The sequence below is a fragment of the Megalobrama amblycephala genome, linkage group LG9, assembly GCF_018812025.1.
Source record: "Megalobrama amblycephala isolate DHTTF-2021 linkage group LG9, ASM1881202v1, whole genome shotgun sequence".
NCBI lineage: Eukaryota > Metazoa > Chordata > Actinopteri > Cypriniformes > Xenocyprididae > Megalobrama > Megalobrama amblycephala.
In genome coordinates this window covers 7,731,482-7,759,480 of record NC_063052.1, presented here as the reverse complement: position 1 = coordinate 7,759,480, position 27,999 = coordinate 7,731,482, and the positions used below count along the sequence as shown (strand labels likewise).

The window sequence follows — 27,999 nt, the reverse complement described above, 5'->3', positions numbered from 1 at the left end:
TATATATATGTATATACTAATATGCTACTATACAAGATTAATTTCTATTTATATAAATATATTATAACTATAAAGTGGTGAAGGTTTTAGGTTCCAGAAATTCACTTAAATAGCCCTGTGATAATTTTTTAACAAAGTATAGTTCTTTAATTAATATAAATACTATGTGATATTTATATAAGAAAATGGATTTAGAAGTGCAGACACTTCTGTCACTGGTTCATATTTCAACTTGCTGTCTTTAAGTGCTCATTTTACATCCACACCAAGTTTTTCAAAATTGCCATCTTATATCTTCAGTAAAACAGCAGTGATCTGTCACTTCTTGGCTACTGTTGAAACCACAGAATATAAATATAGTTTTCTTATTACCCTAGCCATAAGAACTCAGTTCTAGTCTGTGCAAAGGCTGGATCACATCTTCATCCCAAACCACATGATAATTGCCAGCAATTTGTGAGGTATGTGTGGAAGATGGGACGGTTTGATAGGGTAGATGGAGACTGAGGTGAGAAGGGCTCAAAGAAGAGAGGGCGGAGGATTCAGACGCTGGAAACACTCCCTCTGCGTAAGCGTGTATCTTGGAGGGAAGGAGGTCACCCGTGTTCAGATTATGCCTTAAACACAAGCAGCACGCAGGCTGAGAATACCACAGTCCACTGGGATCTCACGACTTCAACAAAAAAAAAACAACGTTTGGGACAGTAACACTATTCTGGTCAACAAATTATTTTCTTACTCAAAATTGTGAAATATTTTTCTTCATTTTTCAGGAGACTTGGATATTTTTGCACGCTTTGGACTAAGCATTTAAACCCAACATTGATTGATCACTGCAAGAGAGTTTTCTAACCTTTTTGTTTTTCAATTAAACATAAAGGATTTCATCAGCTCGGAGTAGCGTCTCGCATCTTCTCAAAAGGAGCAGAAGCAGGTGTTGAGTTTGATCCAGCAACCTTTGAAGAAACAACCTTTGAAGCCTGGCTCTCTGTTTTTATTTACTCTACCCAAAGACTTTAATTTCACATTGTGCTTAGTCCTTCCAACTTCAAGATCACCTTTGAAAGGAGTTGGGCTTCTAGAAAGACATGTTTGTTTTCTCTTCCAGTCTCTAGGACATTGTTTGTCGTCCAGCTCCGTAAGCGCACTATAGATTATGAGAGAAGCCCTGTGGTTTGGTAAATAAAGTGACAGCATGAGGAACGACTGTCAAGAGGAGATAAACTGAGCAGCTCGTAGCAGTAAACATTGCAATCTTCCAAATAACGATGACTGCTGTGGAATCTGAGTGGCTTAGGCATTTGAGTGTCGTTCAGAGTTGAACTTCAAGACAGTAGTCAGACCATTCCAGAGAAGACCGACGTCGGGTAAACACCCAGAGGTTTTGGAGGGACAAATACGAGGACCATCTTTATAGACGGCTGCAATGGAGCAGAGCTCTTCTGCCACACCAATGGACAAACAAGAGCGTGTGGTTGAGTTTGTGTCCTCACGCCGCAGCAGAGGGAGGAAGGAGAGCTGCGGCAAGCGAACCCGAGGCCGGCAGCGACTGTTCCCTCTTGCCATCTTCTTCCCTCTGTGCATGTTGCTGTGTGTTTGGGGTCAGGTAGAAGGAGTGGTTCATTCCAGCTTCCGCAGGCTCAGCGGCCGTGAAAAGAAGGAGATGCAGAAGGAGATTTTATCCATTCTGGGTCTACCCGGGCGGCCCAGACCTCACCCGCCGCTGCGGCCCCCTTCCTCCGCCCCGCTCTTCATGCTGGACCTTTACCATGCTGTGTCGTCCGAGGCTGATGATGGACCGGGCTTGGGCTTCACTCCGGAAGTGGTCAGTCATGCCGCGCTGCCCACCTTAAGCACGCACACGCCGCCCCTCGGCACGGTGGTCAGTGAGGCTGACACGGTTATGAGCTTTGTCAACCTGGGTAAGTGACAGCTGGTTAGGGTTAAACGCACTTAAAGGGTTAGTTCACCCAAAATTGAAAATTATCTCATGATTTTCTCACCCTCAAGCCATTGTAGGTGTATATGATTATCTTCTGTCAGATGAACACAATCTGAGATATATTTAAAAATATCCTGTCTCTTACAAGATTTATAATGAATGGGGGGGGGGGGGGATTTTTGAAGCCCAAAAACATGCATCCATTCATCATAAAAATAATCCATACAGCTCTAAGGGGTTAATAAAGGCCTTCTGAAGTGAAGTGATGGGTTTTTGTAAGAAAAATATCCATATTTAAATCTTTATAAACTAAAATAACTAGCTTTTTCGATTTTCAATTTTGGGTGGACTATCCCTTTAACTAACAGAAGTCGTCACTTACTATACAAGTATGGAAATAAAACACACTAGAAAAATATGTAAGCATCATGTTTGTTTAATGATTATTTAAAAGAATGACAACACACAATCAAAGTATTTCACAATGGCAAGTTTTTTGGGTTTATAAAACAACAAATAAAGTATTTTTGGACACTTTCTGGTTGTCAAACTCAGTGGAAACTGAACTTGAACTTGAACATGATCATAACAGTGTTGTCTCATTTATGTACTATTGTAGCTTTTATTAATATTTCGAATTGGCTTTTATTTTCATATTTTCAGGTTTTATTTTAATTTTAGTTTAAGTTTTAGCAATTTTGTTATGTGCCTTTGGCATTTTCGTTAGTTTCTGTTTTATATTTCAATTTAGCTTTAATTTATGTTTGTTTTTGTTTTAATAATTTTCACCCAATATTTATATTTTATTTTATTTCAGCTTTATTTCAATTAAGATATTGATATTTTTGATATATTTTTAGTAGTGGGTGCAGGTTGATTTATGTAAGTGAGGATAGCAAAATAAAGTAAACTGTGACATATTATACCCAAAAATTCTTCATACAGTGGACTACCAGTAAAACCGATAAAAATCTGGAACCAAAAATTATTCAGACACTTTGACCTGACCATGTTTTGCTTAATTGTTATCTGACATAATTAAGATTTTTTTTTTCTGACAACTCTGAGATCTTGTCATATTTTATTACCATTTTTTTTAAACTATAGTGAATAAACTGTATTAATGAATGAAATGTTCAAGGTGTCTGAATAAATTCTGGTTTGACTGTATATATATATATATATATATATATATAATTTATTTATTTATTAAATAAACTGAGAGTTCATATTTCCACACAAATCTGCTTGTGTAAAATTTTTGCAATGTCAAAAGCCATTGCATAAAACTCAGTGGCTTTCGGTGTCCTAATATCTTTTTGAGGTGCCACTGTAAATAATGTTTTATAGTACAAAAATACTATATTGGAAGCCAGATAGTTACTCATATACAGTGACTGTCAGGGTTTGTAGTGTGTATTGACAATGAGACAGACCCACAATCACTCCATCATCTCTTCCTGTCTCAGCCCAAACACAGACGATACTTATCTGTCCGAAACAAACAACAGTTTAACATCCTATTTACAATTACTGCTTCTCATTCCATATCTTTCTGCCCCATTATCATTGGTCAGAATCACCCTTTCTCAAATTTAACTAGTGGTGTTCACTAAGACAGGCATCACTATTATTATTGCTCATACTTCGGGTTAGTGATTTAAAGAAACCCGTAACCCATATGAAACTTCGCTGCGTAACTGTTTATGCTACAAACATGAGTGATGCCTCAAATCATGTGGCTTTTTGATGAGAGGTCTGGTATTGCTTTTCTAAGCGATCAGACACTCTTAAAAATAAAGGTTCCAAAAGAGGTTTTTGTAGCCGTTTTGGGTTTTGCAGCAACCCAAATCAAAGAACCTTTCAGTGAACAGTTCTTAAAAGAACCATATTGTGAAGACCATTTTAATGATTTAAAGAACCATATTCCACTATAAAGAACCATTTGTGCGTTGGTTCTGTGGAGGTTAAAAGTTCCTCATGGAACCAGAGATGTTGTAGTGGGCACACAGCTGTGGGGAATTACAGGCCCCACTGAAAGGCAGAAAAAAGATGAGATGAAGTGGATGAAAATACTGTTGGGCACTCCTCTAAAAATACAGCGCTGGACTGTAATTAGTGGTGGTGCGCTGAGCTGCTGCTGCTCCACAGCGCCTCTAATTACCCCACTGCAGGGCCCCGGCCGTGGGTGTCAGTCCGATCTGCAGCGCCCCACCAGAACAAACGTGCCCTTTTTTGTTTCCCCGTCTTCTCCTGCCAATCACCCCTCTAACATATCTTCTTCATCTCACGTGTCTTCACACTCACTCAACACACACGCTCCTCTAGTTGTATTTTATTCCCTCTCTCTGAACACAGTGGAGCAGGAGAAGGATCTGCTCCAGCCTCGGCCGTACTGGAAGGAGTTCCGCTTCGATCTCACTCCGCTTCCTCAGGGAGAGACGGTCACCGCTGCTGAGTTTCGCATCTATAAAACTCTTACCGTGGGTTGGCGTGCGAACCGCACCCTCCATATATCTGTCTATGAAATCCAGAGGGAGAAAAGACACAGGTCAGTACATATATAAGATCTTTTATACACTATCTAGTAACTAGATATCATTTGATTTTAGTGTTTAGGAACTCCAAAAATCCAAAAATATTTTCTTTGTGCATTCATCAATTCATCAGTGAGATCCATCATCAGTCATTATAATGAGAATGAGAATCATATTATGATCTTGTGGTTTGACAGGGAGCCTGAGCTGATGTTGCTGGACATGCAGTCTGTGCCTGCGGGTCAGGAGGGCTGGTTGGCATTTGATGTGACATCTGCGAGCAATCGCTGGCTTCTACACCCTCGAAGCAACCTGGGCATCCGCCTTTACGTGGAAACTGAGGAGGGTGAGCTATTCCTTACGTACAGCCTGGACGCGAAATACATAGTGCCTGTCCGCTATGATAGTCTAACAACTCACTGGATGTTGCTCCATAGACTACTGAAATCTCATGTTAATTAAGGGATCATGGCACCTTTGAAACCCTTGTTTTTGTTTGCAAAATTTTTACTTCATTAGAGTGTATGGCACCCCTTAGAACTATTTGGAGGAAATCTGAAAGTAGCAAAGGGTCTGCATTGTCACCTAACCCATTTTGGGGTTTTCCAGTCAAACCATGTGACATTGCAAGATATTTATTTATAATATTATAATATTTATTTATACTTTTATTTATTTATTTATTTATTATATTAATATAAATATATATAATTTAGTATAATTTATACAATCAATAAATAAATAAATTACAAGAAATTATTTATATATATATATATATATATATATATATATATATATATATATATATATATATAAATGAATAAATAAATATGTAAAATATAAAAATTATTACTAATAAAATAATTTGGTATAATGATATAATTAATTTATACAATCAATCAAATATATATATATATATATATATATATATATATATATATATATATATATATATATATATATATATATATATAATATAATATATAAATAATATAATAAAATATAATATATATAAAATATAAAATGTATTACTTATAAAATAATTTGATATAATTATTTAGACAAATAAATAAATGATAATAAATTACAATAAATTATATATATATATATATATATATATATATATATATATATATATATATATATATATATATATATAATATAATAAATATATAAATAAATAATATATAAAATATATATAAAATCTAACAATTATTACTTATAAAATAATTTGGTATAATTAATTTATACAATCAATCAATAAATTACAATAAATTATTAAAATATATATATATATATATATATATATATATATATATATATATAGATATATATATATATATATAGATTAATAATATAAATAAATATATAAATAAAATATTAAATATATATTTAAAATTTAAATAAAATTTAAAATGTATTATTGATAAAATAATTTGATATCATTATTTAGACAATCAATAAATAAATAAATTACAATAAAATACAATAAATTATATATATATATATATATATATATATATATATATATATATATATATATATATATATATATATATATATATATAATATAAAATATACTTATAAAATAATTTAAAAGAAATATAAAATGTGTATATATATATATATATATATATATATATATATATATATATATATATATATATATATATATAAAATCTATTACCTATAATATAATTTGAGATAATTATTTATACAATCAATAAATAAATAAATTACAAGAAATTATATATAAAATATAAAAATTATTATTTATAAAATTATTTGGTCTAGATTAGAAAAACAATTGTTCTTCAGCCTTAAGTCCTTCATTTAGATTTTACTTTTAGTTTTCAATTTCCACAGTCTCAATGGTTTGAAATAATGTTTTCTTGCTACTACAAATTCTGTCAGACCAAACGTTATTGAAGGAGTTTTGGATTTTTGCAAGAATTCTGCTCTAACATGAAATCATGAAAATTCAGACTGCATCTTGGCAATATTTTTTAAAGCAAAACATGGTCTGTGCCACTGAACAAATGGTAAAATGCTGAAATCTTGTTTTCACAGACCGGTCGCTGTCAGCCGCATGGGTGGGTCTGGTGGGTCGGCGCGGACCGCGCTCTAAGCAGCCTTTCATGGTGACGTTCTTCAGAGCTAGTCAAGCCCCTTGCCGCCCACCTCGTGCTCTGAGACACAACAATCCACGCAAGAAAAAAACCAAGTACGACCTGCCACACCCAAACAGACCCGGCATATTTGGTGAGCCACAATAAGCGGTTTAAGAGGCAGAATGTGTTTTAAGAAGCATATGAAATGATTTGTCTTTGAGCTGTGATCGTCTCACTTTTTCCAGACCAAAATCATGCCAGCAGTGGACGCCAGGCCTGTAAGAAACATGAACTCTATGTCAGCTTCAGCGACCTTGGCTGGAAGGTGAGACAGTTATACAACATACAAGAAACAAAAAGTTAACTTTGGGTTACATGTTACACACAGTATTAAGGGTTGACCTGGCCAATGGAAAAGTTCTAAACAAGTTCAAGTAGAATTAACTGTTGCTTTCCTGAATGAATCAGTGTTTTTAATGATTCAGTGACTCACTCAAGAAGACAGTCACTTGTCCCCAAATACTGTCTTATTGATGTAACCTGTAGAAAGAGTCACTGAAAAATCCACACCATTAATGTACAGACTGAAAAAAAACATACAAGTGGAGTAATACAAACAGTCAGAGTCTCTGTACTGCTCGAGTCTTTATATATTTAATTAATAACATTTCTTTTTCAGGACTGGGTTTTGGCCCCTCCAGGTTACTCTGCGTATTATTGTGATGGGGAATGTGATTACCCTCTGGGCGCTTGTATGAATGCCACAAACCATGCCACGATCCAGCTGCTGGTATGTAATCCGTGCTTTTAACATTTCTTTATCTCATTTTCTGAACTACAACTCTAGGAGAGCTATTGAAAATGAACAGGTCCTTTATGTGTATATATATATTTTTTTTATTTTATTTATTTATTTTTTTTTTTTTTTAAAAACACATATCTGTATTCCTAGCTTGTTGAATATATGCCTCTGTCACACAGTTGTACTGACTCCTTTGGCAGGTTCACCTTCTAAGACCAGATGAAGTGCCCAAAGCCTGCTGCGCTCCAACCAAACTCAGTCCCATCTCTGTGCTCTTCTACGACGACAACAACAACGTCATTCTCAAAAAACATCGAAATATGGTGGTCAAAAACTGTGGTTGCTTATAACCTCCTGTACACACTAGTTCTATTGTACATTCAAGTTTTAAATCTGAAACAAATGTAGATTTGTTATAATACTCTGAGGCACCATTTGTAATATATACAGTGATTAAAAATTTATTTAGCCAAATTTGAGCACTCTTACCTGTCCCAAATGATTGACAAATAATAAGTGTCATGATGGTTTATGAGCATATTTGTCACAATTTTATTGTGATGGATTTAAGGTTGGAATCCATCCCTAATAGTAATAAAAAAAAAAAACTCTTACATAAACTGTCCAAGTGTGCATGTGTAGAATGTAGTGAACAGTCAGGGTCTTCATGTTACCTTTCCCAAAGCTTAAAATAACTTAAATAAACCACCCACACGCGAGTGAAGATAAGAGACAAATTCAGTTTGAGTAGCTGCACACATGGACAAAATCATTGTGTTAATGAGCATTAAAGGTCACATCAAGAAACAAGTTGTGTTTTTGTGAAGAGTCATCTGAATGGTGTACACTTACATGAGACTGTACACAAAATAGCTTTTTTATAATGCATTATTTATGCATGGTGCGGGTCACACTCAATGTATTTCGCCACGTTGAAATGACGTCGGACAGAGTTCTCGTGCTCATTGGCTGTTGTTTCTGGAGATACGCTAGTAGTGTAGTGCAGTTTGGTGTTGTGAACACTGAAAATAAGATAAGGGAACACTTATTATAGTGCTTTACTAGCAGAGACAACAGGAGATTCAGGACAGCCGAAGAAGCAGAAAAGGTTTGAAAGCTTGACAGAAAGATAAGATAAAGACCAAAAAAACGAGCAAAAATATTGGTATAGCATTCACAAAGAGTAAAGATTTGATGATGGAGAAAATCCTGAGTAGTATTCCCCAAGTTTCCTTTTATTTAGATCGGTAAGAGAATTAATTACTGTGAACACTGCTCTATAAAACTCACTAGTATTGGTGTCATTTACATAAAACTGAGACGATCATGCTGATCCACGTTGATAGGTGGCAGTACAGCGTCTAACACCATTGTGGTATCAGTACTCAAAGTACGCAAAAATAAAAAAAAACAGACGTTAATGCTAGCTGTTAGCTACTGAGATTTATAAGATGAAACTTGGCAGATTGCTCAATATTTATAGACAATACCTCAGTGTTAAAGGGTTAGTTCACCCAAAAATGAAATTTCTGTTATTAATTACTCACCCTCATATCGTTCCAAACCCGTAAGACCTTCGGGTACAAATTAAGATATTTTTGCTGAAATCCGAGAGCTGTCTGACCTCCGATAGAATGTAAAGTTATTACCACATTCAAGGCCCAGAAAGGTAGTAAAGACATTGTTAAAATAGTCCATGTGACTACAGTAGGTTCAATCTTAAAGGTGCTCTATGTAAGAATGACAGCTAGTGCTTGACATGGGTACTGCTGTCCAAATTCAAAATATTGTTTGCACCGCCCCCTCCTCCTCAGACTCCACGCTCTCACGGGTTGCCCGTTTGAAGACAAGCAACAGGAGCGAGCTCAATTAATATTGGAAGGCGAGGAGACTTACACACTGCAAGATAATTCGTTGATTTATTGATTTATGATGAGTTGATTTTAATATGCTCCCGTTCATAGAGATTTTTAGATGGATGCTGAGGCTTTTTAGGTCGGGTAGAATCTGCGACCTCTTTTGTTCGCTGGCTTCCATTGCTGCAATTCGCTGCATGTGTTTTCCGCCAACTGGCAACCCGGGGTGGTGAAATACTATAGAGGGTATGCATCGATGCCGAAAACGCGCTCCCTCAACTGGACTGAGTGGCAAAAGAACCTGTTGCGTAACTGGATTAATAGGAGAAACGGCGAAAACGCGAGTAAAACTAACGAATTACCCTAAAGGTTGGACTCGAAAGTGTTTCTTACAACTTGTCAAATAAACCTAATCCATGGATATTGACATGCAGCCAGGAGTCGTGTTTCCTGACATTTATAGGTACTTGATTTGACACCAGGGAAATACATAAAGCTCTTTCCCGTTATGAATGTCTTTTGTGTGTTTTTCGCGACATTCACGCTGAAAACCAATGCTGCTGCTCAGTCTTTTGCCACTCAGCGTGCGTAACTGCAGTCCTAACGGTCGACGGTGACGTCACGTGCATACCCTCTATTGGCAACGTGCGGTCTTGCACAGACCAAAACAAAAACAGAAATTCCGACACTGAACGCAAATTTCAAAGTAAAATAACTGGCTGTAGCAATGGTTTTTAGATAAACGAGTATGTGAACTGAGCATGTTTAATAAATATCTGCAAACATATCATGGTATTTTTATGCTTTAGTACAGTCAAAAACTTACATAGAGCACCTTTAATGTTATGAAGTGACAAGAATACTTTTTGTGAGCAAAAAACAAAACAAAAACCAGAATGCCGACTCATTATTGGCCAGCATCACACGTATGCATCTTGCTGCTCATGTGAACAGCGGTGACCAATCCTGAATTGGCCTTCTGATGTAAACACGAAAGCACAGCACTGTTTACACGATGTGAACAGCATAGGAGACTGACAGGGAAGAGAAGAAATTGTTGAATAAAGCTGTTATTTTTGTTTTTGCATGAACCACTGTAGTCACACTGGGCCTTGAATATGGTAATAACGTTGCAGTCTGTCGAAGGTCAGAAAGTTCACCGATTTCATCAAAAATATCTTAATTTGACAATTTTTGGTGAACTTGTTAAATAAATTCAATGATATTTTAGCATTAGTGGGTATAATATATACTATTACAGCTTGTTTAACAATTGTCATTTTAACATTAAGGTCTGCATTTTTGAGTGACCAAAAACAAAAAAACAATCCTTAGTCTGGCTGTTCTTACTTGAACCCATGACACACACACACAAGCACTATATGCATATACATTTATTGAAAACTTTAGAAAACAAAGTAACAAAAGCTTGTCGTGGGTCCCGACTCATTATTTTGATTATTTGAACAGGTGCAAATTTACCGCATTTGTGATCATTTTAAGCATGTCAATAAATGCATCTCAATCCCAATCCTGGTCAATACTATTAATAATACACAGAGTGGTGCACCTTTCCATTTTGGTTCACAGTTAAAAGATCAGGGCACACACATTTTTATGGATTGAAGCACCTAATAATATTTTAAAATCATACTTTACAGGGACAAAGCTCCATTGGGAAAGTGGTGAATAAATATTACAGCACATGGCAATGACACTGTTAGGTCACAGCACACTCGGAAAAGATGAAAGCAATATGCACATATAAAAATATAAAAAAAAAGTGTGCTGGTGTGCTTGAGTCCATCCTAAGATCTCTGTCCACATGGTCCATATTTGTGAAATACAGCAAGTTGAGTTAGTCGGCAGAATCAAATCATGTTGTTTCATTCCCCAGGGTCTGAAAATTGGACCATAATCATGAGATTAAAATTTAGCCACACAGGCAGACTTATTCAATTATTAACTTGATTCTAATGTTAATTGCAGCTTTTATGAATCTAATAATATCTGTATTAGACTCACCCCTGTTTTAGGTCCATGTCGGTTTATTGTGTCCTTTAAGCTTGAACATCCACCAGCTCAGGAGGCATAGGAGACTTTGGGTGTTTGCTTTCAAAATGCTGTTTAAACGTCTTGGGATCTGGCATCTGCGTCTATACAATTTGGAATAAGCACATTTCTCAGCTAAGATGTGCAGAAAGGGCTGGGCACAGTGGCTTAAACCAGTGACCCATATTGCTTTTTAAAGGGTTAGTTCACCTAAAAATGAAAATTATCCCATGATTTAGCCCCCCACCCCACCCCCAAACCCATTTTGGGTTTCAAAATCTCACCCCCCATTCACTACCATTATAAAGCTTGGAGGAGCCAGGATATATTTAAATATATATCCAATTGTGTTCATCTGAAAGAAGATAAGTCATATAATCCTAGAATGGCTTGAGGGTGAGTAAATCATAGGATAATTATCATTTTTGGGTGAACTAACCCTTTAAGTAATACAACTTAAGTCACTAACCCTGCAGACAGGGCAGGTGTGGACCAGTGCTGCTTTGGCTGCAGTCTTCTGATCCGCTCCTTGAGATTTCTTCTTCTCAGCTGCTTTCTTGGCGTTCTTCTGTTGAGACTGGATCTTCTGTTGCCCACGAGCCATGGCCTTCTCTGAAAACAAACATTATATATAATGACTCGCTCAAGTAGACTGATATAATAATGACAAATCAGCCACTTTTCCTTCCATACAAAGAAAGTGAATGAGACTGAGGAAAGCCCTACAGGTTTGAAACATCATGTGAACGAGTAAACTATTAAATAATTTTCATTTTAGGGCGAATTATCCCTTTAAATGCCTAAAACGACATACATCACATTTGCGTCTGTGAGTTAACGTTACGTAGGATAATCTGGCGAAGGAGTTATTAGAACATAATAAACGTAAAAATGTGGCTATACGTGTTAGTAATCAATGTATAATACTCCTTCAGAAATGTAGAAATGGAGAGCAGCGTCTTTCCCAGGAAGTATAACACCGTTTTTTTTTTTAAAATCAAAATCACAGTAGAGACCGCGAAGATCACATTAACGTTAGCTAGTAACTTAGCTCATCCGCCTTCTTTAAAACTGATCTAAGCCGTTTGTACTAAACGATCGAATTAAACATAACATCGCTTAAACCACAAATGCCTGTAAAAACAACAAAAATGAGAATTATAAGATGAAATATGGCAGATTTATAAATATTTAGAGACAATACCTCGGCGTTAAGACACGGTAGGAAGTCAAGCTCAACTGACGCAATTCAACAGCTTCCGTCAGAAGCACTTACATAATAAAAGTTTCCCTCAGTTACTCAAATGTCGAAATTTAAATATTTTATCAGGCCAGACATGTATGAGTTGGCTGAGTACTTTTTTATTTATTGTATTAATCGTTTTATTCGTTGTTATCAAACGAAAATAGCAGAGCGAGGCTAAAAAAAGTCTCTTATTTATCTCTGTGTGGCTGAAACGAAGCATTCTAACTCTGCAAATCAAAAGAATCAATTAATTCGTAAAATGATTCACTGATTCAAATGTTCCGAACAGGTTATAAACATACGCGCTGAGGACATCTGCTGTTTGTACGCGTGTTAGTGGATTGGAAAGACTTTTTTATTGCAATCTCTTGAACAATGAACATACAAAGGCAATAATAACATATTATTTACATCAAATCAAATACTTGGAAACCGAAAATGTCTGTAATACAGAATGAGTGACTTTTATCTTGACGAGTGTGTTCGCAAACATTTTGCGGAAGTTGTTGTGGTGTATTTCCGTAGCAAAAGACAAAAATGGCAGAACGAGGATACAGTTTTTCTCTCACAACATTTAGGTAATTATGTCATTTATAGATTGATATGTGGCTGTAATATTTTATTATACATCTATTTTTGCATGCATTCAATGGAAATAGTTGTGTTTTGTCCAACATGTGTGTAAAATGTACTTAATCGTAAGTCACATCGGAGATGCACTGTCACGGTGTTGTTTACTATGAAACTTCATTGACTTTCGGTTCATTTTCCTCTTCAACGCTTTGTTTGTTAGTTTTTACTCATTTATTTCATTGCTTACTGTTTTATCCAGAGTTGAGTATTTACTCTGTTTTACTGTACATTCTGTTCAGTTCTGTTGGCTGCGAATATTAACTTATTTATCCGTTAATCTTTTGTTATGTGTACTATATTCATTGAATTAACAAGCATTTTAAAAAGTATGTTCAAGTTAGTATGAAGCTTTTGTTTAAACTTATAATCTGTGAATTTGAAATAATAAAAAATACGTAGGTTCAGAATTAACATGAAGTACATTCATTATAGATCCATAGGTCAAAAAAAATAATTTATTCAGTTTGTTTTGTTAAGTTTCATATGCTTTTCTCTAATATGTTTTTTTTTTCCCAACACAGCCCTTCTGGCAAACTGGTGCAGATTGAATATGCTCTGTCCGCTGTAGCAGCCGGTGCTCCATCTGTAGGAATCAAAGGTATGTCTGTAGATCACAAACTTCACAGACCCTGATCAAATCAGAACATCCATTGAGTTACTGAGTGCTGAATCCAGTATTTGAGACAAAAGCAGACACTCTTAAAGGGTTAGTTCACCCAAAAATGAAAATTCTGTCATTGATTACTCACCCTCATGTCGTTCCACACCCCTAAGACCTTCATTCATCTTCAGAACACAAATTAAGATATTTTCAATGAAATCAGAGAGGTATATGACTCGTCCATAGACAGCAATATAATCAACACTTTCAAGGTACAGAAAGGTACTAAAGACATCAACGTGACTGCAGTGGTTCAACCTTAATGTTATGAAGTGACGAGAAATACTTTTTGTGTGCAAAAACAAACAAAAATAATGACTTTATTCAACAATATCTTCTCTTCTGTGTCATTCTCATATCTTGTTTACATCCAGCACTTCCAGGTTCTACGTCAGAACGCCGACTCATTATTGGCCGGCACCTGCGTCAGCATCACACGCACGCGTCCTGCTGCTCACGTGAACAGCTTTAGCCAATACTGAGCCGGCATTTGGATGTAAACACGGAAGCCTTCACTTAATAATAATAATGACAGGGAAGAGATTGTTAAATAAAGTTATTATTTTTGTTTTTGCATACAAAAAGTATTCTCGTCGCTTCATAACATTAAGGTTGAACCACTGTAGTCACAAGAACTTTTTAACTTTAGTACCTTTCTGAACCTTGAATGTGGTAATTACGTTGCTTTCTATGGGGGATTAAAAAAAAAACCTCTTGGATTTCATCAAAAATATCTTCAATTTGTGTTCCAACGATGAACAAAGGTCTTACAGGTTTGGAACAACATGAGGGTGAGTAATTAATGACAGAATTTTCAGTTTTGGGTGAACTAAAACTTTAAAGCTCGTCATGAAATCATGAAGATGACATGCTTACTTCTCTTACATTTTGTCTTAAATGCTGAGAGTTACATTAAAACTGTATATGGACCAGAAACAAAATATGGAAAAAAAATGTCTTGCCAAACACGGCATCTGTTTGATGTTGCTTAGAGGAGGCATTTAAACAGAAAATACAACTGTATACTTTGACACTAGGAGCTGATGTGGGTCAGAGCAGGCATGATTTTGTCTTGCTTTAATATTTTAATGTCTTTACACTGAATTTTGAGCAGACACAGAACAGCCTTACCTTGGCTGTGTAAAGACACCTTATTTTTTTTATTAAGGATTTGAAATCCAGTTTAAGACCTAGGCTACATTCCCACAGTATGCTGCCCCCTTCAATTGTAAATTTGCTTTGAAGGCCCTTTTGTCATTTTTTGCAGCATCAAATGGAGTTGTGCTTGCAACTGAGAAGAAACAGAAGTCCATACTGTACGATGAACAGAGCGTGCACAAAATTGAACCAATAACCAAACACATCGGCATGGTGTACAGTGGAATGGGTCCTGACTACAGGTATTTAAGAAGCGCATTATTTATAATGAATGGTTGCTTTGTTCTAAAAATGAAAAGCTTTTAAAATGAGCCCTTCTTGAGTGTTAAGTTGGCCCACTGACAGCTGAAGTTGCTGTAATCAAGATAGTCTGTAAGAAATGATCTCTCTTGACAGGGTGCTGGTCAGAAGAGCAAGAAAGCTGGCTCAGCAGTATTTCCTGGTATACCAAGAGCCAATCCCCACAGGCCAGCTGGTACAGAGAGTGGCTTCTGTTATGCAAGAATACACACAGTCTGGGTATGTTACTTCTTTAATAATCATACTAAACTCGAAATAGAGCTCTTGTTGTAATTTGTCATGTTTTGTAGAGGTGTGCGCCCATTTGGAGTCTCTCTTCTCATTGCCGGTTGGGACGAGGACCGGCCATACTTGTTTCAGTCAGACCCATCGGTACAACAAATAAATAGCCATCAAAACATTTTCATCACTGTTTATTCTTTTCATCATAATATATTAACATGCAATCTGTCATCGTGATATCCCACAGGGAGCATACTTCGCCTGGAAAGCCACAGCAATGGGAAAGAACTATGTGAATGGAAAAACATTCCTTGAAAAAAGGTACTAAAATCATCAACGTATCGTCTTATGCAGGTTGAATTGTTGTAGTGTATAGATTTTTTTGTTAGATTCAAAAATAGGGAAATGATTTTGCTAAATTTTTACAGCATGGCTTTGTATCATTTTGTTACAGATATAATGAAGATCTGGAGCTTGAAGATGCTATTCACACCGCCATCTTAACTTTGAAGGTTAATTCATCTCTAAATAACTTCCCTGTATCAGATTGCTCAAAACAACAACATAATATGGCGTTTTCTTTTTTCCTACAGGAAAGTTTTGAAGGGCAGATGACAGAGGACAATATTGAGGTGGGCATCTGTAATGAAGCAGGATTTCGCAGACTGTCACCTGCTGAGGTTAAGGATTACCTGGCAGCAATTGTTTAAAAACTACAGCACTACAACTGCTTACGCAGTTTACCATTTCGGTTTGGTTGTTTGTTTGTTTAAATGCTGCATTTTTATTATTTGTACATCTGTTTAACTGATTTCTTTATAAAAGGATGTATATTATCAACAGCTGCATTTCTGACTGTCCTTTGTGATTTTACTACCTGACTACCTGTAATTATGAATTACAATGTAAGGTGTAGGATCTGAAATATTAGTAAAAAGAGTTTCACAGGCAACAAATATGTATTTTGAGGCCTGCTTAGACACAGTACTGTCCATGCTAATGGGGTCTTTCCCTGAGGCTCTGTTTATGTACATTTTTCAACACAAAGGTGTTGGCATAATGCAAAAAAAAACTTGTTACTTCACTCTAAAGTGTTGAACAAAGTCTGAAAGGTTGTAAACCTCTCCATATCCCACTCGGGCATCCATGCAGATGAAGTCATCAAGATTCATTTTAGTCTCTGTGAAAAGGACACACTATACAGTGTAAGAGGAAGAAACCAAATTGTGATAATTCATCAAATAAACAGACAAATAATTTTAAAACAAACCTGATGTCTCTAAACAAGGATATGCTGGAGGCGGCATACGCCAGTTTCCGTCAGAATCCTTCATGTGTGAACGGTCAGAAGCAAACTTCTTCAAGTAGGTGTCCCCTGGTATGACACGAAGTTTCCTAAAACACATAATCATTTTAGATTGTGACTGATATGACTAGTTTTATAAACGCTTTGATAAAATGCAGCTCAGATCAGATACCTCCAGAAAGCATGTTTTAAATGCTCGTCAGAATGAAACGCCTCCTTTGAGTATACATCGAGTGAACAAGGGAAGGGAAGGACGGTGTCTAGATCATATATAAAGCTCTGTCCTTGTTTATTTGTGTGTAGAAGAACAACATGGTAATCCTAAAGGAAAGTGCACAAAAATCTTTCATTAGTACAAGGTAAATATATCAAGAATTATTTTCCTTATTAAAAAAAATTCTTACCCAGATGACTGGTTCATCACCTCGACTGGCTTTTTGTTTCCAAATGGGTATCTGCAAATTTCACATATATATATAAAAACTAAAAACATAGTTATTATATATGCGTATCGACATATAGTACATAAGCCTTACCATTTTTCTTTCGTTAGATATAAAAACTGCATAGACCTCGTCCAACGAGCACGTCCCCTGATCCTTGACATATTCACACAATTTCCACACATTCTCCTCACTGCAGAGAAAAATAAATAAATAAACATGCTGTGTATTTAATAAGAAATGTAGCTACTGGTGTTATGGCATCACACTTACCAGTAACAGCTGGTGTATACACATTGGTTTCTAGACGGAGTGATAATTGTATATTCAGGCGAAGTGCTTTCTTTATTCATTCTTTCCTTTCACAAATTATACTACGCGGTGTTTTAACTATAACGACATTACGAAAAAGAAAAAACAATATAATAATACAGTGATTTACGTTGCAATCGTAGAACAACGATAGGTGTCTGTTACAGTTTATTTTGTCCGTAAGGATCTTTAGGCAGATTTCTCGTTCCGGCGTGTCAATGTGCGAACATTCCATCCTCATGCGAATTGCAAATGTGATGTGCACGATTATCACTATGATTGTTGAACGCATTTGCTGACTAAAAGCACAATTAGAAAACCCGTTAGCGAGAGATAATGTGCAATTAAACACCTCTCTCAAATAAATATAGGTCTAAATAAATATTCTATGACAGTATTTTGTTTGTTTTTGGTTTTCATTTTCTATTTGTGCTATGTGTGTTTTATGTCAAGAGCCTTCTAATTTTAAGATTTATGCATTTCAAATAATAGTAAAATTCCATTAAATTAAATAATCCTTAAATTCATATAATTAATTAAATGAGTAAAAAAATAGAGCTAATAAAGTTTTTTTGTATAAATCTTGATGGAACAAGGGAATGGACCATTTAGTTTATGTGATTAGCATTCATAAATTTAAAAAAAAATGAAAATATGTTTAAATTTAAGATTTATATAAAATGTTTTATTAAGGTATAGGTTTGTTTAGGCTACTCATTTAGAATTCTTAATATGAATAATATGTAATGATTATTCAGTTCAATTTGATGGAATTTTACTATTAATTGAAATTGTAAATCTTAAAAAAAGGCTTAAAATGTTTTTTTGACTGTGATATTAACATGGCACTGGCACAGAGCCACATTATTATATTGATTATGTTAATAAATAAGTACATGTAGCCTATGACAAATCTTTGTTAAAATAATTTGTACAATATTTAAATATACCCAACCTGATTATCTTTTTATGTTCAGCTTTTCACTTACAAAGATTTTTTTATTATTTATCTGTGTTAGGCTATACATTACTGTTCAAAAGTTTGGGGTCAGTACGATTTTCTTTTTATTCACCACAGATCCATTAAATTCGTAAAAACTCACAATAAAGTCATAATGTTACAGAATACTAATCTTTCAAATAAATGCTGTTCTTTTGAATTCTGAGAAAATATCACACTTTACATAAAAATATTAAGCAGCACAACGTCAACAATAAGGAATGTTTCTTGAGCAACACAATATAACTGTATTTACTGTATTTTGATCAAATAAATGCAACATTGTGAGAACAAGAGACTTATTTCAAAAACATAAAAATCAAACAACTCCAAACATTTGAACGGTATATAAGCCTATATTATAAAGTGAAAGGCCTATATTGTCACACAGAAACTGAGCAAGCCTACAATAACCAGTTAATCATTCAAATCAAGTCTATACACACCAAAACATATGAAATATTCAGGCTTTTTGTAAGTACATAAACAAATAAATGCTGATATTTCTAGCAACTCCAGTTGCTGTAGTTATCAAAAGCTGTCTTCTTCATTTCATACTTGCTTCATTAAATTAAATAACTTAATAAATAATACCTGTTCATATAAGTTAAATGAATTAAACAAACAGATTTTTTAATAGGCTCCAGACTTTTAGTATGTTGAATTAACTTACAATATGTACTGAATTAGGCTACTGTATTTAATTTGAGGAGCAAATATAATCCACCTTTATTTGTAGACAGTAACATCAAGGCCTATTATTTGCACAGTGGGTGGTTCATTTGTCCAAAACAAACAAGAGACATAAAATTAAAATAGGCTCAATGTTTAAGACTGCTACTTTTAAAAACAAAGTAGCTAACTCACCAATCTACCTCATTTTTGTTGCAAATACCTGCCAATGCATATTTTAGAGGAATACAGCCTAAGAAACCACCCCAACATTAACACCTCGTTTTTCTGAACAGCACTTACTAATGGAATGCAACACCTATAGACCAATTGAAAGCTACAGCCTGGATATAAATGGAGCCTGATCTTCTCAGTCTTCAGTCTGAGTTTGGAGCAGGAGATCATCATCATGACTAACGGAGTCAACGAAAGATTCAGCGTTTTGCTGGAACAATCAAGCGTCGTTCCAAGGAAAAAGTACAAAAAATACTCTACAGGAACATACATCGGGCTTATTGCTTATGCGATTCTAGATTCACCGGACAAGATGCTCACATTCAAACAGGTAAAAAGTCGTGAATTAGCCTATCGAAATCTTATTTACTAGTGTTGTTTTCCATTTCTATGAAGTAGGCTCACATTTTACCTTCTTTGTGCAGATAATGAAGAAGCTGGAGCCATTTGTCTTTGGAGAAAAGAAAGGCATTGAGAACAACATCAGAGTCTGCTTGTCGTCAAACAGGTGTTTTGCAAAGGTGCGTTTATTAGGCCTAATTGTCTTTAGACTTTGTGTAACCTATTTAATTTTTGAAGAAACGAATCACAATGCATTTGTGTAACCCTTTTGTGTGTGTTTACAGGTGCCAGTCGATCCGGATTATCCGAATCCTAAAAAGAACTTCTGGAAAGTGGACGAGAGTGGCATCACTGCAAAAATGTTTCGTCGACACTTCAAATACATAATGAACTTGTTTCCTGGCCTATCCATTCAGGCACATCAGGTGGACGAATGTGAAGAGAATTCTTACGCTCCTGAGCCTCTCACGCCAGTCTGCACAGTCGCAGAAAACAAAAGCGAAGTCAAATTTACAGGCCCATTTTCCATAGAATCACTACTGAAGAGCGACCGCGAAGTGAAGCGCATGCACAGCACGCGTTTGGAGGAACAGAGACTCTACATAGACCCACAGCGTGGAGCGACCAAGAGAAAAAACTTTTATGAATACAACACCGTGGAGTGTTATTACCCCGTTTCAGCAGTGGGAAGTCAATTGGTCTCAGCAAAAAGACCTCGTGTATCTTCAGGACCTTCGTTTGGACTGTCTTTGCCTCCACAGATCACATATGATCAACCTGTTCTCCTCAGATCTCCTTTCATGTATGATGCTAGATATGTCAGGTGGTGAACATCCAGAATGACCAAATGTAAATATTCTGAAATTGCACTTTATTTTTGTCCTCTTCCCCCTTTTTTTTTTTTTTTTTTTTTTTTTTTTCTCAATAAAACAATGTTTTTTTGCATCTGTGACTGTGGTTTACTTTGCTTGATCAGATCTGAAGACATTTAGGCCTACTGATAGGCCTATCTAATGTAAAAATGCTATTATATTAATATAGCCTATATAATAATTGTACATTTATGTACCATAGCCTAGACTTAATAGGCAAAGTGCCTAAATTATACTTTTCAGTATAATTTATTTGCAGAGTAGCATACTATTTCTAATAACAGATCATTATTTCAGTCTAATGATAATAATACAATATCTAGGCTACTTAAAGTCTTAAATCTTTGTATCTAGAGACAAAGAACTTCTACAAATTATTTGCAGTCATACAACTGAACTAAAATTAAATCATTACCCATATTTAGCTTGAAATGGAAAACTAAAACTAAAATGTTATGACAATTGAGGCATCTATAGGCCTACACCTTTTCTACTTCTATTTACTTATTTTTATTGAAGCCATGTTTCAGTTTATTTGCTAATGAACCTAAATCAATCACAAACATTCACAGAACATTTTAAAAGTGAGATCTCAGAATACAAGGCATTTGAGAGACATTAGCATTCAAATAATGTTTGTGCTTGCCAAGCAAAACAGGTCGATCAGTATGTTAATCAGTGATTAGCACATCATCCAAGATAATGTTTATATAATAGTGGAGACGATTTCCCGTCAAAACAGGTTTACTTTGAGCCACAAGGTCTATTTTCGCATTTGCCACGAGGTGGCAGTATAATGTTACAGTTTTTTTTGTTACAATTCTTACTTGTCAGACAATTTCTGAAACCTCGCACTCAAACAGCAGAACCACACACCAAATCTGCAAAACCACATACTAATTCTCGGCTTTTTACTTATTTTTCAATTTCATAAAACACTTTTTGCAAAACACAACACACAATTCTCTATGTAACACACAACAATCTAACAGGACGTATCTTGATTTCCTTTTTCAAACACAACCAATCAAAATGCCACACTAATTCATCAGTGCCTCACACTAACTTCTCACATGCACAAACACTTATTGCTTTACTTAATAGCTTTAGAATAGAATAATGTGTAGAAAGGTGAAGTTATAGATTTTGAACAACTTTTCTGTTGTCTACTTGCTTCCATATTCATCATTTCTAAACCCTATTCTCCACATGGTGCTGGAAAGTGCATGATCGTTGTCCCTATGTCAACATAACACTTCTCCAGGCAATGGAGGAGGCATGTGGAGACACTGACGCTGCTTCCATCCGAGGTTGGATACGCAAAAGAGAATATAGTATGTGATGAAGTATTGTGGCTGGACCCAGCCAGGAGGAGAGATGGACTCTAGATACACCCAAACATCTCGCCCACCAACAAACACACACAACAAACACATGTTGGGTTTCCATGTTTCATGGGATATTCCCTAGGCATAATGGTTTTTATACTGTACAAACTCTATATTCTATCCCCAAACTGTATACTCTATCCTTACCACTAGATCTACCCATGACAGAAAACATTCTGCTATTTTAGATGTTCAGAAAACATCATTCAGTCAGGACCAAGTCAAAAATGACAAGAGACAAACTTAAGTCAAATTTTTATTGGCATATTTTGCTAAAGTTACAATTTGGCGGTATGGCTCTGTTCTAAATTCCCCGTCCTTTTCATGAGCTCCATGAAAGCCAAGACCGGGAACAGCAGCAGCTTCTGGGGACAACCTCCCATTTTTTAACTGGGAGAGCAGCACAAAATCCCCCTATTGAGAACAGAGCATGCATCAATGACAACAGAATGACACTGATTAAGTTAGACACAAATTTAAGGAGGAGCTGGGGAGGAGGTGGGTTGCAAGCAGCGGGCAGTGGAAGCAGCCAAGCAAGCAGAGAGACGGAAGCTGCGTTTAAGTAATGTGCCTTATTTTTGAGTTGCCAATGGAGTCCATAGAAATCGAAACAGGTATGGCTAGGGTTGGAATTTGTGCATCAGTTGATAGCAGAGCTTGACTACGAGGCCTGTCTGAACTAACGCAGAATGCTTGATTTCTGTATGATTTATGAATAAGCTTGTTTCCTCATGGGGACTTGTCAAAATGCACTGGTATTACTTTACCTGTGGGGACATTTGGTCCCTTACTAGGACACACATGAGCACCATTGCTTTGGAATATTCACCTTTTTCAAAATTATGCTAGTTTTTTTGGTTGCTTTTTTTTTTTTTTTTTTTTGTGGTCTAACTACACATGGTTAATGTATTTATTTTCTTTCGTACTTTGCAATACTGTATTCACAACCACAAATGCTTTCAATCATGCTTTCATGCTTACCATGAATTTTTCAACATCTCTCTGCTGCCAATTAATTTCAATCTTGTACAGAAATGTACATAGCAGCTTATGAAAGAAGAGCTTTAGGTTTTGAATAACTGTGTATATAATATATCAAAAAATTGAATATTATGGCAAATGTGTTTGCAAAGTAAGACAAATGTTTGTGATATTTTGAATGCAGTGTTTCATTTTGCAAGAGATATGAGGCATTTTGCATTTTGTGTGTGCAATTCTTGGTGTGTAAAGTTTTGAAAAAAAGAGACAAATTTTTGAAAATGTGTGTATGCAGTTGAAAAAAACTGTAATATAGGACAGTGGTTCTCAACCACATTCCTGGAGGCCCACCAACACTGCACATTTTGCATGTTTCCTCAAACAAACACACCTGATTAAGGTTATCAGCTCATTGGTAGTGACTCAAAGATCTAAAATGGGTGTGTCAGACAAAGGAGACATGCAGACGTGCAGTGTTGGTGGGCCTCCAGGAATGTGGTTGAGAACCACTGATGTAGGATATTGACGTAGGCTATATCACTTTACAGGAATAAAAGAACATTGATTTATCAATTCATTAATTATATAGACATAAAACACAGGTATTACAGTTCAGAAATGAACCTAGCTAGACCAAAACACATTCACATTATGAAAATATTAAATAAACGAGGGAAATACAGTATGTGCAATAACACATAGGCCTATTTTTAACTTATGGAACATTAAAATATCTGAAAATAAGCTTTAAAATGTAAGAATTTAATTTAATATCCTAAACAATAGAATATCAGTACAAAATATGTTTAAAGGAAACTAATTTATTTACATATCTTCTAATCTTCAACATAACCCATATTTTAAAAGGCTGATGTCAGTTTTGGCCTGTATATGTTTACAAGTCAAAGGCTTTTTAATAGTTTTGTGTAGTTTCCACAGAAGATACTATCTTCTTTATCGATTTTAAATGGTGGAGCAGTAACTTTGACGGCTTAAAACCTTGACATTATGTTTTCACTATTTACACCATGATTCTTTACCCATTATTCACCCAAAAGCTCGAGAACACTGATTAGTATATAATTGTGACTTAAATATTTCTGTCCTAATATTTCTGCTGTTCAATCCCATTCATTGAGGTGACACCATTTGACTGACAACTGACCGTGCAAAGATAAGGGATGGCAAATACACGACTTAAACTGTTTGTCTTGTCTTAAAATAGATACTCAGCTCGATGCTCTTTCACCTCTTGTTTGGTTGTACAAGGGTTGCGAGAAAAAAAACTATCAGCATTTATCTTTAGGTAAGAACTTTTACTTGTGTGGACAGATGGATGGATGCTCTAAAGTATTTTTGAAACTAATGATACACAGTTATGCCCTCTCTCTGTGCCCACATCTTGATGTTGTGACTGACCTGCTATAACATATTCACTCATGCATGAGTACACAGGCCTGTGTTGTTTTGGTGAGTGTAGGTGGTAACTACAGGCATTATAAAATTCCTTCTGACCTCCATCATGATGGTGGCGCTCTGGTATTCATACAGCAGTAGGCTACAGACAGATGGAGAGATATCAATACTGCAATAGAGATAATTGCACATTAAACACAGGTGTTATCAGGAAATATGCATAGTCTGTTCTCTAGTCAATTAATACTTGTCTCAGAAATGTTTGATTTTACAGAGTCATGTTGGAGCTGATGTTACTTGCACTCTATCAAAAAAAAAGGTTCAAAAAGTTTCTAAGAATCTTAAATTATTGCATAGCCTAATACTTTCATGTTCAACGTGTTATTTCATTGTTTTTCAAATGATAAAGAATGTTTACAATCTGATAAATTCATAAAATGCAATTAAAGTAAAAAATGAATTAAAACAAATGAATTAATTAAAACTAAATCCATAAAATGATCCCATGATGGGACCCCTAATATGTTGCCTGACAGGATTTTATTTAGATCTAAGCTTTTCTTCTAAATGCCCATTCACACCAAGGACGATAACTATAACGATAACAATAAAGATAGGCTATAGTTCTTCTACATATAAAAGAATAGCAGAGTCAACTACACCACAACTTTAACGATAATGTCACAGCGAAACAATATCGCTGGAATAAAAACATTGACAGCCAACAAAACTGCAGCGCGAGAGGAACGATATTTTCCGCCGGTGTGGAGACTAATCATTATAGCTTTCTGTAGGCTATAGTTACCATTTTTAGTGTGAATGGGCGTTAAGTGTCTGCCTTGGACTGTCAGAATTTGCAGCTTGGTGGTGATGGTGATAACCACAGCAGATTGTGACACCTCAACCACCCGTCTGACTGACAGGGATTAGCCTACGGGGAAGGATTTGAAAGGCTTGAAACAAGCTATTTGTTTGTGTGTCTGCTGTAGAATTTCCCAATGGGTTCGATCCACAAAATATTTGTTATGAAGAAGACTAGATCCATTTTTTTCTAATAAAATCTAATAAAATAGCTGAATAATAAGGAAAATAGGGGAAAATGAAACCATGGTGTGTTTTATTTTGGATTTTTTTTAACAGACTAATGTCTCGTAAGTAACCGTCCATTGACACTACAGTCTTATTTCACGACTCTGAGATAAGAAGATAAAAACTTTCTTATTCCATGCTGCTCCGGTGAGCCCCGCCCATCACAGACGCGCCAGTCACGTTGGCCACGTCTTCATGAGTACGTGAGGTCATCCACGTTTGTTACACCTTAGTGTTGTTCTTTAGCAATGCAGGTGACTTACGCAGTGACTTGGCAGGGATGAGTAGTGTGATCCAGCGTTTCTACATCTTATGGGTGGACCGAGGGCTTTAACATGACGGTTACATCATATTAACCCTATAATGCCCGATTTCTAAAATCACAAATAAAAGAAAATGTACTTATTTGTTTTTACATAGGACAGATTATTAGCCTACATTTGTGTCCTCAATATAAAAGACTTGACCTTTAATTAGAAATTAAGTTAACTTGGGTTTATGATCCTGTGATCATGTGCCTTTGTTTTGATGCTGTGAGCATGCTGTGTGGACAGGAGAGGAAAATCACACAAAGTCCTATGACTGGCTATAAGGTCAAAAGGTGGATAAAATGATTAACAGACATATTGCACTAGCAAGGCAGCTGTGTCCATAATACCTCAGCAATGGAGTAATTATTACCAATGCCTTTGGCTCTGGTTTACCGTAAAATCAATGGGCAAGTATCTTCATTGTGTATACCTACTTTATTTATCACTTTATTTTGCTCAGCCTGCAAACTAAGACACTTGAAAACTTTCCTTCAGTGTTTATTCTTATAACCAATGTAAGTGTGAGCTTTGCAGAAGGGCAAAACATCTCATTTGTACTTCTCAGCACTATAAAGTGATACTTCCATCATGGGATTTGTCAAGCACTCGATTTTCATATCTCTGCCAGAGAAGCCTGCAGAACCAACCTCTCCAGCTGTGGCAGATGAACCAGAAGGTGAATATCTGAACTGTTTTTTTTTTTTTTTTTCCAGAAATTACAAACCCAGTTTTCCTGTTTCCAGTAATACCAATATATGTGGCCCTCATGTGGTGCAGCAGTCCTGTTTGGCCTCAACAGTTTCCCCATCTACTAAAATACATGGAAATATAATGGGTATACCATACACTTACGTATGTTGTCGATTCATGCATGACAAAAATAATTATCACCTTTCTAGACTGTTGTTTTGCAGTCAAGCAATATTTAAAACGTAAAGATTTAGCATGGACAAGATGGTTGCTGGTTACCTTGTAGTGTTGCCTTCGGCAAGTTGTTAGTGAATGAGTTTAGGTCCTGTTTTAAAGGTTATTTTCATGGAAAACAAAACAATGTCAGGTCAGAGCAATTTTCCACTTCAGTAATTGGTTGCATCTTATCAGCAGAGGCAATGACCTGTAGCAGGAATTCTACCATGTTGCCAGGTCAGAGTAAAGTGGACATGGTGGACCAGAAGGAGTTTTCATGTAGGTGATCCCATCCAGGCCCTCTGTATCAGGTGAATTAGCTCTGGTACAATAACACTTAGGAAATCAATCCACTTTCACCAGTTGGTAAAGATAAAGCTGTGAAAATAATTCACGCAGAGTGGTTTATTTGGCCGGGAACAGCCCAGGGTGTGCCTGGACAAAACTGCTGTGAGAAACGAAGCAATATCTAGCATATATATATATATACTCAGTAGTAGATCTAGACCAAACATTTCTTTCACAATAAAGAATTATGCCCTACAATTTATGGCTGTAGTTACTGAGTAACTTTATCCTCCAGAGCATCAAAGTGAAATGAGTAGTCAAGTGCCATTATAATTGTTTTTCCAGCGACAAGGATTGATAATGGAGATAAACTGATTGAAGATCAGATACTACAACAACCTCTGTCAGAAATGACCTCTAAAAATTTTATGCCTGTTCCAGTGGCGCCAATAAACTGCTAGAAAACACTTCCTCACAGCTGAGACATGATGAAGATAAAGACTTTCAGTATTGTAAAATGTTGGGGTAAAAACTTCTTTTGCTTGTTTATATTGTCTGTTTATGAGTCTCTGTTTGTGCTGTTCCACAACACACGTTAATACATAATCTATAATACTTTGATCTTACAGGGAAGAGTCGGTGTTGGCACATCATTACCTAGTTCATCATTTATTAAACTACTTCATGACCTAATTCTGCAACCTGTTTACTTCATTGTCTGTGAATGAAACCATCACATTTTGGTGATTTATCCACTGCTTAATACATACAAAAATGGCCATAAACTGCTTTAACACTCCCATTATACACTGTAAATAGTGTTTATTGTCATTTTGTAACTTTAAGACGTCCTATTATCCCCTTTAGTAAATCAGTAATACATGACATTGAACTGAGTAGCACCTGCTCTGAGGAAGTACGT

General features: G+C 35.7%; 5 protein-coding genes and 1 long non-coding RNA gene across 10 annotated transcripts; 3 read left to right on the top strand and 3 right to left on the bottom strand.

Annotated features, from left to right (window-relative positions):
- Nucleotides 1-218: 218 nt before the first annotated feature.
- bmp8a (bone morphogenetic protein 8a) lies at nt 219-8,222 on the top strand. The gene is made up of 7 exons (XM_048201438.1): nt 219-1,922; nt 4,301-4,493; nt 4,677-4,825; nt 6,550-6,741; nt 6,836-6,915; nt 7,270-7,380; nt 7,593-8,222. Exons 1-7 carry the CDS (start codon nt 1,427-1,429, stop codon nt 7,740-7,742), a joined length of 1,371 nt encoding a protein of 456 aa, XP_048057395.1. The 5' UTR covers nt 219-1,426; the 3' UTR covers nt 7,743-8,222.
- Nucleotides 8,223-10,627: 2,405 nt separating this feature from the next.
- On the bottom strand, nt 10,628-12,661 carry zgc:91910 (Zinc finger protein 706-like). The gene is made up of 4 exons (XM_048201437.1): nt 12,505-12,661; nt 11,770-11,912; nt 11,274-11,404; nt 10,628-11,148 (listed from the first exon to the last, which is right to left on the bottom strand). Exons 2-3 carry the CDS (start codon nt 11,902-11,904, stop codon nt 11,309-11,311), a joined length of 231 nt encoding a protein of 76 aa, XP_048057394.1. The 5' UTR covers nt 11,905-11,912; nt 12,505-12,661; the 3' UTR covers nt 10,628-11,148; nt 11,274-11,308.
- Nucleotides 12,662-12,971: 310 nt separating this feature from the next.
- Nucleotides 12,972-16,362, top strand: psma2b (proteasome 20S subunit alpha 2b). Its single transcript, XM_048201434.1, has 8 exons — nt 12,972-13,124; nt 13,701-13,777; nt 15,108-15,240; nt 15,395-15,517; nt 15,589-15,670; nt 15,768-15,841; nt 15,975-16,032; nt 16,114-16,362. The coding sequence occupies exons 1-8, from the start codon at nt 13,084-13,086 to the stop codon at nt 16,228-16,230; spliced, it is 705 nt and encodes a 234-aa protein (XP_048057391.1). The 5' UTR covers nt 12,972-13,083; the 3' UTR covers nt 16,231-16,362.
- Nucleotides 15,696-20,018, bottom strand: wdyhv1 (WDYHV motif containing 1). 2 transcript variants are annotated; one of them, XM_048201436.1, is made up of 6 exons: nt 19,900-20,018; nt 17,363-17,462; nt 17,231-17,281; nt 16,999-17,147; nt 16,791-16,915; nt 15,696-16,700 (listed from the first exon to the last, which is right to left on the bottom strand). In XM_048201436.1, the coding sequence occupies exons 1-6, from the start codon at nt 19,932-19,934 to the stop codon at nt 16,597-16,599; spliced, it is 564 nt and encodes a 187-aa protein (XP_048057393.1). In that variant the 5' UTR covers nt 19,935-20,018; the 3' UTR covers nt 15,696-16,596. The 2 variants fall into 2 exon arrangements, with proteins under 2 accessions (XP_048057393.1, XP_048057392.1); XM_048201435.1 differs by lacking the exon at nt 19,900-20,018 and adding an exon at nt 17,543-17,787.
- LOC125274912 (forkhead box protein H1-like) lies at nt 19,222-20,774 on the top strand. The gene is made up of 3 exons (XM_048201433.1): nt 19,222-19,818; nt 19,913-20,008; nt 20,114-20,774. Exons 1-3 carry the CDS (start codon nt 19,663-19,665, stop codon nt 20,657-20,659), a joined length of 798 nt encoding a protein of 265 aa, XP_048057390.1. The 5' UTR covers nt 19,222-19,662; the 3' UTR covers nt 20,660-20,774.
- Nucleotides 20,775-22,339: 1,565 nt separating this feature from the next.
- On the bottom strand, nt 22,340-27,376 carry LOC125274910. 4 transcript variants are annotated; one of them, XR_007186341.1, is made up of 5 exons: nt 26,853-27,376; nt 26,608-26,694; nt 25,836-25,946; nt 24,487-24,652; nt 22,340-22,503 (listed from the first exon to the last, which is right to left on the bottom strand). It is a non-coding gene; the product is annotated as an uncharacterized LOC125274910 (long non-coding RNA). The 4 variants fall into 4 exon arrangements; XR_007186339.1 differs by having other exon boundaries at nt 24,487-24,625; nt 26,853-27,375; XR_007186342.1 differs by having other exon boundaries at nt 24,487-24,625; nt 26,608-26,691; nt 26,853-27,375.
- Nucleotides 27,377-27,999: the final 623 nt, after the last annotated feature.